The sequence below is a fragment of the Schistocerca serialis genome, chromosome 8, assembly GCF_023864345.2.
Source record: "Schistocerca serialis cubense isolate TAMUIC-IGC-003099 chromosome 8, iqSchSeri2.2, whole genome shotgun sequence".
In the NCBI taxonomy this organism is placed as follows: domain Eukaryota; kingdom Metazoa; phylum Arthropoda; class Insecta; order Orthoptera; family Acrididae; genus Schistocerca; species Schistocerca serialis.
Window position 1 is genome coordinate 295907809 of NC_064645.1, and position 14282 is coordinate 295922090.

Here is a 14282-nt window from a genome sequence, read left to right on the forward strand (position 1 = left end):
ACAGCGCCACAGTGCTTCAGAAAGCCTGAAATTATCTTTGTTGATCTGTCTGCTTACTCGGGTCACTGCATAAGAAGCGTCCTCAGTTCGCTGAAAAAGATTTCCTCGGGGTATTTCTTGATGTCTGGAAAGGAATCAAAGTCTGGTGGCCTCGTGTCAGAACTGTTGTGGGAATGAGGAAGGATTTCCCACCCATAATTCTCTAAAACCCTGCGTACTTGTTAGGCAATTTGTGGTCATGAATTATCATGCACAATGACGGATCTTTGGCCTCAAAATATTTCCCAGAAAGTCCGTGTAGTATGACTCTATCACTATGGTTCCCTGGGACAGTCTGTTGCTATCATTTCATACTTATCATAAGACATAATCGTCATCGGCCTGACATTGGAGTGTCAGCGGTGGCATTTTCTTGCCTTCGCGGAAACGGAAAGCCCACGGTGACATTGAGCCTCGATCCTGTGCTCTATCACGGAAAACTTTGAACTCTGACGGAAGACTGCTGCTCGCTACGTGAGATTATACCTGAATTATTTTCTCCCTCCATTTCAATCAGAATATATCACTCAAACCACAAATTACCACACCAGAGAAAACTAATGGCGATAACTAAAAGTCTGGCTCAAACTTACGTTTCGCGTGCAGGAATCGTTACAGATGTACATGATGATGATGATGATGATGATGATGACGGTGTTTGGTTTGTGGGGCGCTCAACTGTGCGGTCATCAACGCCCAAAGACAGACTGCTTTTTTCACACTCCAATTTTTTACGCAGTCCAATCTAGCCACTATCACGAATGATGATGAAATTATGAGGACAATACAAACACCCAGTCCCCGGGCAGAGAAAATACCCAACCTGGCCGGGAATCGAACCCGGGACCCCATGGTCCAGAGGCAGCAACACTAGCCACCAGACCACGACCTGCGAACACGGATGTACATGATCTCTGTGCAGAAGCTTAGAAATGGTCCCCATATTTATTATTACGCAAACGAAGTAATACAGGAAAACTACATGTATTTCATTTTCCAGTGTAATCCGCACACATGTAATACACGCGCTCCATATCTCCGGAAGTCCACGGACACATCGTGGGAAGAATTCTTTTGGTTTTGTACGCAGCCAGTCTTGCTCCACGGTTTTCATCTTTTTATTTTCTCTGTAATGCTTGCCACCGAGCGTTTCTACGAAGTTCCGAAAAAATGAAAATAATTCGGGACGAGGTCTGTCGAGCAAGGTGGTTGTTCGAGACATTCAGATGTCATATCCTGTGTTGTTGTTACGGTTGAACGGACATACGCAGACGACCATTGACGTATTGGAACGAGAAACTTGCACCCGGAAGTCCTCATTGTTAGCTCCTGACAACATAGTGAAAGTGATTTCGCAGTAGACTTGAGTATGAATTATTAGCCACTGTTAACCGTTTTCCATGTAATGCTCTGAAATTACCCCTTTTGATATCCCAAAACAGGGTTAGGATATCATTCCCTGCCAAGGTTTAAGTGCGGAATTTTTGGTTTTGGTGAATAGCTATAGTGCAATTCCTGCTCTATCTTTTCGTTTCACTTTAGTGATATTGCACCCAGGTTTCATCTGTAACAATTCTGTACAAAAATCTATTACTTTCGATCAGGAAAAGGCGCGAAAGTTCCTCACACACCGTCGCGACAAACTTCCAGTTCTGCAGTCAGCTGACATGGCACCCATGAAGCGAACATTTTCACTCCACAGTGTGTCTAGCCCGGGCGCTAAGCGTCTTGGACAAAAGTCACGTCTCTATTAAAGTTTGTGTGTCACTCTTATCCTTCTGCAGGGACACACACGAATCACTGTGCTCTTCCTTCATCCTGAGATGCATTTCCACAAGTTGAACAGCTTCATTACTCGTAAAACGTACCACAGACACAAATTGGAAATTTGTGGTAAGATCTTATGGCACCAAACTGCTGAGGTCATCGGTCCCTATGCTTACACACTACTTAGTCTAAAATAAACTAACTTACGCTAAGCACAACACACACACCCATGCCCGAGGGAGAACTCGAACCTCCGATGGGGGGAGCCGCGCGAACCGTGACAGGATGCCCAGACTGGGCGGTTACCCCGCGCCGCCACAGATACATCCGCCAGGTACACAGATCTGCAAGACAATCAGAAGTACAATCAGAATTTGGGTGGCAGTAGAAGTAGTACTGGCGGAAGTTAAGCTGTGATACGACTCCCACTCCATCACAGTTTCAATTTTCCCAGAAGCCTCAAATCAATGTACACCCCGTTGCAGAGTGAAAATTCATTTTGGACAGTTATAATTTTGTTTTTCATTCTCTCTACAGGTCTGCCTTGTTGATTCCCTGACTCTGGGCAATAAGGACTTCAGCTGTAAATTACTTTGTTTTGACGCACACTGACTGTTTAAACATTGATTTTACACTCGGCTGTACTTTTTGCTTATTTACAATGGTTTCGGAAGCCTTTTACGGCAGTATATTCAGGCACTCAGGCTTAGTTCAAATGGGTCAAATGGCTCTGAACACTATGGGACTTAACTTCTGAGGTCATCAGTCCCCTAGATCTTAGAACTACTTAAACCTAACTAACCTAAGGACATACACACATCCATGCCTGAGGCAGGATTCGAACCTGCGACCGTAGTGGTCGCGCGGTTACAGACTGCAGCGCCTAGAACCGCTCGGCCACCCCGACCGGCTCAGGCATAGTCATCGAACTGAAATACACTAGCAAGCGTATCTTTTGGTTTGGCGTAGCAACGTCGAAATGGTAGCGACTTTTATATGTACTACATTAAATGATGTTATGGTTCAGCAGTAAGATACACTTGAAGGTGTAGTTCATTTCGGTGACTGTAATTAGGTGCCTGAGGTTGTTGCCATAGAAGGTTTCGAAGTAGAAAATAGAGTAAGCAACAAAGACAACTGAGTATAGAACGTATAAAAGTAGCCCATGTGTGTGCTAAAACATGTCTGTTCAATGTAAATCTTCATGTCAAGCGACTGTCGAGATATAACACTACATACTGAGGTGATAAGTCATAGGGTGCCACCTGTTACCTTCTAGGACCTCCTTCGGCGTGGTGCAGCAACTCGACACGGTGTGGACTCAACAAGTCGTTAGAAGTCCCCTGCAGAAATTTTGAGGCATGCTGCCTCTTTTGCCGTCCATAACTGTGAAAGTGTTGTCCATGCAGGATTTTGTGCAGGAAGTGACCCCTAGAGTACGTCCAAAAATGACCGACAGGATTCACGTCGGGCTATCTGGGTGGCCAAATCACTCGCTCTAATTTTCGAGAATGATCTTCAAACCAATTGAAAAAAAATTGTGGCCCGGCGATAAGACGCATTTTCATCCATAAAAATGGCTGCAGATAGTCTCCAAGTAGCCGAACATGACAATTTGCAGTGAATGATCGGTTCAGTTGGACCAGAGGACCCAGTACCTTCCGTGCAAACAGATCCAACACCATTATGGAGCCACCGCCAGCTTGCGAAGTGTCTTGTTGACAACTTGGGTTCATGGCTTCTTGGGATCTGCAGCACACTTTAAACGTACCTTTAGCTCTTACTGAAATTGGGATTCATCCGAGCATGCCACGGGTTTACAGTAGTCTAGGGACCAACGGATATGGCCACGAACCCGGGAAAGGTGCTACTGGTGACCTTGTGTTAGAAAAGGCACTCGCGTTGATCTCTGCCACCGTAACCCATTAACGCAAAATTTCGCCACTCTGTCCTAACGGATACGTTCGTCGTACGTCCCACATTGAATTCTGCGGTTATTTCACGCGTTGTTGCTTGTCTGTAATCACTGACAACTCTACACAAATGCCGCTGCTCTCGGTCATTAAGTGAAAGCCGTCGGCCACTGCGTTGGGTGTGGTGAGAAGTAATGGCTGGAATATGGTATCCTCTGCACACTCTTGAAACTCTGGATCTCGCACTATGGAATTCCCTAACGGTTTCCGAAATGAAATGTACCATGCGTCTAGCTCCAACCACCATTACGCGTTCAAAGTCTGTTATTTCCCATAGTGCAGCAGTAATCACGTCGGAAACCTTTTCACACGAATCATCTGAGTACAAATGACAGCTCGCCAATGACTTGCCGTTTTATACTTTGTCTACATAAGACCACTGCCATCTGTATATCTGCATATCTCTGTCATTGTAAATCTTTTCCGTTACTGTTTTGAAACAGTGCTAAGGAGTACCGTAAAGTAGCACTACTTGGGAAACGTAGACAAGCAGACAGGAATGGTAGTGGCCCACTGTCATCTGTGTTGCCGGCAGGAGTGCTGAGGTGTGTGTCGTTTGTTGCAGACGGTGATCATCTGAGCGAGCGGCAGCCGTAGCCATGGGCAGCAGCTGTTCCTCGGGCCAGGCGCACAAGGACAAGGACTCGGTGTCCACCCGCTCTGAGGAGTGAGTACCGCTCTCTTTTTCTGCCGGCATCGCTCCTGAATACCTAGACAATCTAGTACCAATGTGACTTCCCGATCCTCGAGCTGTGTGTTTACATCCCAGCGGTCATGCATATTTTCTTATAATTTCTCAAATAGAGTTATGATACAAAATAAAGGTAAATAGAACTACTGTTGCCGTGAAAACTGGTGAGCCAACAAAATTGAATTTTCAAACGGCTGTTGCTTTTTCCGCTGTTGTGAAACATATTTATCGTCGGGTGTGGAAAATATTTTCGGTAGATTTTTCATGTTCGTAGACTTTTTAGGTGCTTTTATAGAGGGTGTTTCACAATGTTCTGTCGATTTCAAACGTGAATAGGCCGGCCGCTATGGCCGAGCGGTTCTAGGCGCTTCAGTCCGGAACCGCACGGCTGCTACGGTCACAGGTTCGAATCCTGCATCTGCTATGAATGTGTGTGATGTCCTTCGATTAGTTAGGTTTATGTAGTTCAAAGTCTAGGGGACTGATGATCTCAGATGTTAAGTCCCATAGTGCTTAGAGCCACTTGAACCAAACGTGAATATCACACAAATTAACCGCGAAGCAAAGTTTAACATTTTACGAAAGGTACATTTATTCAAGTTTACTTATGAAATACTACATCGGACAAATGACGACCATTCGCGGATATGCAATAGTCATGGCGTTTCACCCAGTTTTGGAACACATCTTTCGTAACTGCTGCAGGAATTCTGGAAATTTCATAGTGAATTCTGTCTTTTAACCGTTGGAAGCTTCTGGACACGTTTTCGTAACGGACGACGATGGCTTGACCGTGAACTGCTACGCACACATTCTCCTGAGTCCGGACGGTTTTCCGAGGGCCGATTCACTTTCAATTCGATCCATTGGCAGTTGCACCGAAGTTTCTTACCTAGTTCAATATTGTTCCACGTGGAGGAATTGGATATCGCAGCTGAATATTGAAAGGTGCGTTGCACGCGCATAACAGATTCGCCGTAGTGGAAATAGTACTCCAGCGCGAAAGCAAGATGTTACTCCGACCAGTCCGACATGGTTATTGACCTGCATGTGGGATGAAACTTGACACTCCGCTCTGCTAACAGAGCGCCACCGTCACTCTGTTATTCAAATTTGAAATCGTCAAAACACTGTGAAATACACTTGTTGTAGCTGGGATTCACAGTCATAAAAAATTTTTCGAGGGATATCCATCATCTTTACGCCGGTGACTGCTATAAGTTTTTATTACACCACTGCAATTTCGGCCTTAGGCCATTATCAAGTGCTGATATTATGGCTTTAAGCCATGTCAGCGCAATGTAAGGTGACACATTTGTGTTTCGCTGTCGAAACTGCAAGAGTGTAATAAAAAATTATCACACTCACAGGCGTAAAGATGATGTCGTTCACTGTGAAATAGGTTTTAGAAAAACATATAACTTTGGTGCTACATTTAAAAAATGAATACGTTACCTTGTTTGTTAAAATCTGATATTACGATAAAGATACTACTGATTCAGTCTCCTTTGCACAGCTGTACACGTATAGAATAACCCTGTAGCTTTTTCTTACTCCTATATGTGATGTTACTGTAGTTCCTGTCATCATATATGGTTAAACCACTCATTAGAAATTTTATATATACTGTTCCTATCATCACATATGGTTAAACATCCATTAGAAACATTCATACATATGAATTTTTGACAATGTGTGATAATAGGAACAACATGTAAATACAATTCGGAAATGGCGGTTTAATGTGGATAAGTAAATGTTTCACAGAAGTCAATGATTTTTCTTTTGTGTGGAGCCACATTCATATAAAACATTTCGAAAGATATAACCGCCATTTGAATGCACCGCCTGACCTTAGGCGATCATCAAGTGTCACAAGTACTGAAAGTCATTAAACTTTAGTAAAACACCCGTCATCGTCAAAACATGTGTGTTCGGTTATATAAACTAATTTTGTCAAAAGTAAATATAGAAGCAAATGTTGTAGTATTTACTTTTGGCAAAATTGGTTTATATTACCGAAGATACATGCTTTGACCATGAGTCGTGTTCTGCTCACGTCTAATGACTTAATACTCGTAAAACTTGATAATGGCATAAGACCGAAATCTAGATTGTGGAATAAAACCACTGTTACAGTCAGATGGCGGTTATATCTCTCGAAATGTTCACAGAAATATTTAGCACTGAGTATGAAGCTCGGTAAAGCCGATCAGATTTCATAGCACAGACGCTTGGACGGAGCACTCAATAATACTGAAAATAAAAAGAAACGAAAACGGGAGAAGAAAAACAAAACAGAAAAGAAACATACCGTAATACTAGACCACTACGTTGCTACACTTAGTCGTTATCGGAAACACCCGATGATGTCACAGTTAACAAATACAGCGGTGCCTAAGGTGACTGAGCTCTTATGTCAGTTGTGCATATGGTGTCAACCCCATTACATGTTGACTCACGATAGGCTGACGGAAGCGCCTTCACTTCCAGATGCAACAATACTGCGGTCGACTAACCACGGGCATCACACAGTACATATTTGAAGTCGTTGTCGAAGGAAGTGGAGTGTGAGAAAACCTCACGAGAACGCTATTGGACGTCGTAAAAATTCGTTTGGTTATACAGGGACTGCACGCCAGATGGTGACGCTGCTTCTCACGGTGTGGAACGCCCTGGTTATTGTGCGTCTTCAGGGGTTTCGGCCTTTTGTTCGAACCTCTGGTGATCAGCTGGAACTTCTGAAAGCACTACCACCGTCCAACACTTACCTACACTAATACTCGTGCGTGACATACGCCCTCATCTACATCTACATGGATACTCTGCAAATCACATTTAAGTGCCTGACAGAGGGTTCATTAAACCACCTTCACAATTATCTTTTATTCCAATCTCGTACAGCGCGCGGAAAGAATGAACACCTGTATCTTTCCGTACGAGCTCTGATTTCCCTTGTTTTATCGTGGTGATCGTTCCTCCCTATGTAGGTCTGTGTCAACAAAATATTTTCGCTGGACAAGCAAAGTGTAGGTAGTCCCCTTAGTAGGTCTGTTACATTTTCTAAGTGTCCTGCCAATAAACGCGGTCTTTGGTTAGCCTTCCGCAAAACATTTTCTGTGTGTTCCTTCTAATTTAAGTTGTTCGTAACTGTAATACTTAGGCATTTAGTAGAATTTACGGCTTTTACATTAGACTGATTTATCGTGTAACCGAAGTTTAACGCGTTCCTTTTAGCACTATGTGGATGACCTCACTCTTTTCGATATTTACGGTCAAGAGCCACTTTTCGCATCATTCAGATGTCTCTTCGAAACCGTTTTGCAGTTTGTTTTGATCTTCTGATGACTTTATTAGCCGATAAACGACAGCGTCATCTGCAAACGACCGAAGACGGCTGCTCAGATTGTCTCCCAATTCGTTTATATAGATAAGGAACAGCAAAGGGCCTATAACACTACCTTGGGCGAAGCCAAAAAATCACTTCTGTTTTACTCGATAACTTTCCGTCAATTACTACGAACTGTGACCTCTCTGACAGGAAATCACAAATCCAGTCACAAACTGACACGATATGCCATAAGCACGCAAATTCACTACGAGCCGCTTGTGTGGTACAGTGTCAAAAGCCTTCCGAAAATCTAGAAATGCGGAATCGATCTGAAATCCCTTGTCAATAGCACTCAACACTTCATGTGAATGAAGAGCTAGTTGTGTTTCACAGGAACGATGTTTTCTAAACCCATGTTGACTGTTTTCTTCGAGGTAATTCATAATGTTTTAACACACTATATGTTCCAAAATCCTGCTGCATATCGACGTTAACGATATGGGCCTGTAATTTAGTGGATTACTCCTGCTACCTTTCTTGAATATTGGTGTGACCTGTGTAACTTCACAGTCTTTGGATAAGGATCTTTCATCGAGCGAACGGTTGTATATGATTGGTAAGTATGGAGCTAATGCATCAGCATACTCCGAAAAGAACCTAATTGGTATACAGTCTGGACCAGAAGATTTACTTTTACTGAGTGATTTAAGTTGCTTCACTACTCCGAGGATATTTACTTCCACGTTACTCATGTTGGCAGCTGTTCTCGATTCGAATTCTGGAAAATTTGATTCGTCTTCTTTTGTGAAGGCATTTCAGAAGGCTGTGTTTAGTAACTCTGCTTTGGCAGCACTGTCTTCGATAGTAACTCCAGTGCTATCGCGCAGAGAAAGCATTGCTTGTTTCTTGCCGCTAACATACTTCACGTATTTATTATCAGGCTTCACTTTGGAGAAGTCTTAATGCTTATTTTAAGCGATAATTAGCTACTATCTGAATTTGTTGTAAGACAACGCACGACACATGAGACTAATACCGTCTGAAATAGCCTCTTGCCTTGAGAGCTGCATGCCACATCCGGCTGAAGCCACTCACTGATGGATGGATCCTACACAGCCACCAAATTACGAGGGTGTTGATTGCAGTTGCGAGCGCTATGTGACCATGATTGACAGTTTCTTAATTCTACATCTGCGTGAACATGGCCGCCTAAACGCGATGTGGCTTCAGGAAGACGGGACTGCAGCCCGTTGTTGTTGTTGTTGTTGTTGTTGTTATTGTGGTCTTCAGTCCTGAGACTGGTTTGATGCAGCTCTCCATGCTACTCTATCCTGTGCAAGCCTCTTCATCTCCCAGTACCTACTGCAACCTACATCCTTCTGAATCTGCATAGTGTATTCACCTCTTGGTCTCCCCCTACGATTTTTACCCTCTACGCTGCCCTCCAATACTAAATTGGTGATCCCTTGATGCCTCAGAACATGCCCTACCAACCGATCCCTTCTTCTAGTCAAGTTGTGCCACAAACTCCTCTTCTCCCCAATCCTATTCAGTACCTCCTCATTAGTTATGTGATCTACCCATCTAATCTTCAGCATTCTTCTGTAGCACCACATTTCGAAAGCTTCTATTCTCTTCTTGTCCAAACTATTTACCGTCTATGTTTCACTTCCATACATGGCTACATTCCATACAAATACTTTCAGAAATGACTTCCTGACACTTAAATCTATACTCGATGTTAACAAATTTCTCTTCTTCAGAAACGCTTTCCTTGCCATTGCCAGTCTACATTTGATATCCTCTCTACTTCGACCATCATCAGTTATTTTGCTCCCCAAATAGCAAAACTCCTTTACTACTTTAAGTGGCTCATTTCCTAATCTAATACCCTCAACACCACCCGACTTAATTCGACTACATTCCATTATCCTCGTTTTGCTTTTGTTGATGTTCATCTTATATCCTCCCTTCAAGACACCATCCATTCCGATAAACTGCTCTTCCAAGTCCTTAGCTGTCTCTGACAGAATTACAATGTCATCGGCGAACCTCAAAGTTTTTATTTTTCGTCCATGGATTTTAATACCTACTCCGAATTTTTCGTTTGTTTCCTTTACTGCTTGCTCAATATACAGATTGAATAACATCGGGGAGAGGCTACAACCCTGTCTCACTCCCTTCCCAACCACTGCTTCCCTTTCATGTCCCTCGACTCTTATAACTGCCATCTGGTTTCTGTACAAATTGTAAATAGCCTTTCGCTCCCTGTATTTTACCCCTGCCACCTTTAGAATTTGAAAGAGAGTATTCCATTCAACATTGTCAAAAGCTTTCTCTAACACATCTACTCCGGGGGCCCTGTCTCGACTCAGGTCCCTCAGTGCTCCGTCAAACTCCTCACGCAGTATCGCATCTCCCATCTCATCCCCATCTACATCCCCTTCCATTTCCATAATACTGTCCTCAAGTACATCGCCCTTGTATAGACCCTCTGTATACTCCTTCCACCTTTCTGCTTTCCCTTCTTTGCTTAGAACTAGGTTTCCATCTGAGCTCTTGATGTTCATACAAGTGGTTCTCTTATCTCCATAGGTCTCTTTAATTTTCCTGTAGGCAGTATCTATCTTACCCCTAGTGAGATAAGCCTCTACATACTTACATTTGTCCTCTAGCCATCCCTGCTTAGCCATTTTGCACTTCCTGTCGATCTCATTTTTGAGACGTTTGTATTCCTTTTTGCCTGCTTCATTTACTGCATTTTTATATTTTCTCCTTTCATCAATTAAATTCAATATTTCTTCTGTTACCCAAGGATTTCTACTAGCCCTCGTCTTTTTACCTACTTGATCCTCTGCTGCCTTCACTACTTCATCCCTCAAAGCTACCCATTCTTCTTCTACTGTATTTCTTTCCCCCATTCCTGTCAATTGTTCCCTTATGCTCTCCCTGAAACTGTGTACAACCTCTGGTTCTTTCAGTTTATCCAGGTCCCATCTCCTTAAATTCCCACCTTTTTGCAGTTTCTTCAGTTTTAATCTACAGGTCATAACCAATAGATTGTGGTCAGAGTCCGCATCTGCCCCTGTAAATGTCTTACAATTTAAAACCTGGTTCCTAAATCTCTGTCTTACCATTATATAATCTATCTGATACCTTTTAGTATCTCCAGGGTTCTTCCATGTATACAACCTTCTATCATGATTCTTAAAACAAGTGTTAGCTATGATTAAGTTGTGCTCTGTCCAAAATTCTACCAGGCGGCTTCCTCTTTCATTTCTTAGCCCCAATCCATATTCACCTACCACGTTTCCTTCTCTCCCTTTTCCTACACTCGAATTCCAGTCACCCATGACTATTAAATTTTCGTCACCCTTCACTATCTGAATAATTTCTTTTATTTCATCATACATTTCTTCAATTTCTTCGTCATCTGCAGAGCTAGTTGGCATATAAACTTGTACTACTGTAGTAGGTGTGGGCTTCGTATCTATCTTGGCCACAATAATGCGTTCACTAAGCTGTTTGTAGTAGCTTACCCGCGTTCCTATTTTCCTATTCATTATTAAACCTACTCCTGCATCACCCCTATTTGACTTTGTGTTTATAACCCTGTAGTCACCTGACCAGAAGTCTTATTCCTCCTGCCACCGAACTTCACTAATTCCCACTATATCTAACTTTAACATATCCATTTCCCTTTTCAAATTTTCTAACCCACCTGCCCGATTAAGGGACCTGACATTCCACGCTCCGATCCGTAGAACGCCAGTTTTCTTTCTCCTGACAACGACATCCTCTTGCAGCCCGTATAGCCCTTAATTCAGTGAGCACTCTGAGGCGCCGTTTTACACGTATATTACTCTCACGACACGGTGATATCACATGAAGGATATCCCATGGTCGGCGAGATCACCTCATCTTTCAACTCCTGATTTATTCTCTGGGAGCCGGCCTGTGTGGCCGAGCGGTTCGAGGCGCTACAGTCTGGAACCGCGCGACCGCTACGGTCGCGCGTTCGAATCCTGTCTCGGGCATGCATGTGTGTGATGTCCTTAGGTTAGTTAGGTTCAAGTGGTTCTAAGTTCTAGGGGACTGAAGACGTCAGAAGGTAAGTCCCATAGTGCTCAGAGCCATTTGAACCATTATTCTCTCGGGAGGTCACCTTGAGATTTTTTTTTTTTTTTTTTTGAACTCCGCAATATTGATTAGTGAAATCCACAATCCGAGGAGGCCATTCCTCAATAAATATTGGAAATTTGTGGTAAGTTCCTATGGGACCAAACTGCTGATGTCATCGGTCCATAGGCTTACACACTACTTCAGCTAACTTTAACTTTCGCTAAGGACAACACACACAGCCATGCTCGAGGGAGGGCTCGAACCTACGTCGGGGAGAGGGAAGTGGCAAGCCGCCTAAGACCTAAGCGAAATACTGGAGAGCGAAATGAGGAACTTCCACAAACATCTTCATCGCTAATGAATTTGTGTAATGTTCTTTAAGACATAAAGTTGTTTTCGGCTTTTCAATAAAGGCAAAGTTTGTAGAACTATTACCTATAAGATATATTGGTGTGAATATACGCTAAACACAATAACAAAACAAAAATTTTCTGCTTGTCGTGGGCCACTCTATATAAGCAACATCTTCGACCAGCAGTGCTGGCTTCATTTGTTGCTTTCTGCACACAAATACCAACAGCACTAACGAACATGAACCAGTGAAAGTAATGTCGGTAGGCCGCTATACGTTACGCCCTAGTCACGAGAGCGACGCGATGGAGACATCCGCCATTTCTAACTGTTGCGACGAATGGAGCGCCAGCGCTAAACTGGTCGGCCCTTGCCAACTGGGTTAATGGCGTCGCGTCGCCAGGCAGCGGTGGCGGGGAACTCAAGTGCAATACGACGACATCCACCGAGAGTGATCTGGAACCACGGCAGTTAATTACTCCTGATGGCGACCTACAACTCATTCCAGTTACACCCCCGCGATCGAGAAATACGAGCCAAGGGACCAACGATACACTTCCTCCTGCCTTCATGTCTGTTGGTCTGTGCCTCCCGGAATGCCGGCCGGAGTGGGCGAGCGGTTCTAGGCGCTACAGTCTGGGGCCGCGTGACCGCTACAGTCGCAGATACGAATCCTGCCTCGGGCATGGATGTGTGTGACGTCTTTAGGTTAGTTAGGTTTAAGTAGTTCTAAGTTCTAGGGGACTGATGACCTCAGAAGTTAAGGCCCATAGTGTTCAGAGCCATTTGAACCATTTGAACTATGCCTGAGTGCCTGAATATACTGCCGTAAAAGGCTTCCGAAACCATTGTAAATAAGCAAAAAGTACAGCCGAGTGTAAAATCAATGTTTAAACAGTCAGTGTGCGTCAAAACAAAGTAATTTACAGCTGAAGTCCTTATTGCCCAGAGTCAGGGAATCAACAAGGCAGACCTGTAGAGAGAATCAAAAACAAAATTATAACTGTCCAAAATGAATTTTCACTCTGCAACGGGGTGTACATTGATTTGAGGCTTCTGGGAAAATTGAAACTGTGATGGAGTGGGAGTCGTATCACAGCTTAACTTCCGCCAGTACTACTTCTACTGCCACCCAAATTCTGATTGTACTTCTGATTGTCTTGCAGATCTGTGTACCTGGCGGATGTATCTGTGGCGGCGCGGGGTGATGACCTCAGAAGTTAAGTCCCATAGTGATCAGAGCCTCTTTTTTTTTTTTAACGTCCCGGAATTCTGCCGCCGATAATCTACATCTATATCTAAACTCAGCAGACCACTGTTAAGTGAATAGCAGACAATACGTCCTATTGTACCAGTTATTCGTGCTTTTTCCCGTTCCATTCAGGTATGGAGCGTGGGAAGAATGCTTAAATGCCTCCGCGCGTGGTGTAATTAATCTAATCTTATCCTTACTATCTCTGCGGGAGCGGTACGAAGGGGCTGTAGCACTATTTAGGGCTAGCTCTTGAAGCTTTGTAGATAACTAAGCTTTCTCGGGATAGCTTATGTCTGTCTTCAAGAGCCTGGCCAGTTCAGTTTCTTCAATATCTCTCTGACACTCTCACATTGGTCAATCAAACCTGTGACATTCGTTCTGTCCTCCTCGATGTACTTCACTATCCTCCGTTAGTCCTGCCGGAAAGGCGACGTCATGAACAGTTGTGAGACGGCGAGCCGCTAAGGCCTGCTCGTACTATGGACAAGTCTCGTTGCAACCCTTGTTCACAGTACGAGCAGCCCTTAGTGGCTCGCCATCTCACAACTGTTCATGACGTCGCTTTTCCGGCTCAGATCTTTCTTAATATGTGACTTGTAAGTACTGCATCTTTTCCAGTCAGTACAAACTTTAATTTTATTAATGTACTATATACCTAATATGTTTTAGAACAGTTAGCCTAATTCTGAAGACGACGCTCATACTAGCGTCGAAACCAGGTCAATTTTGACTTAATATTTGTGACCGAGGGCT

General features: G+C 43.6%; 1 protein-coding gene across 1 annotated transcript in view; it reads left to right on the forward strand.

The window, feature by feature from the left end:
- LOC126416144 (NACHT domain- and WD repeat-containing protein 1) overlaps positions 1 to 14282 on the forward strand; it is a 613147-nt gene that overhangs the window by 127252 nt on the left and 471613 nt on the right. The window contains exon 2 of the mRNA XM_050083692.1: positions 4345 to 4446. Within this exon, the coding sequence (XP_049939649.1) occupies positions 4379 to 4446 (68 nt within the window). The 5' untranslated portion in view covers positions 4345 to 4378. The remainder of the gene's footprint in view (positions 1 to 4344; positions 4447 to 14282) is intronic.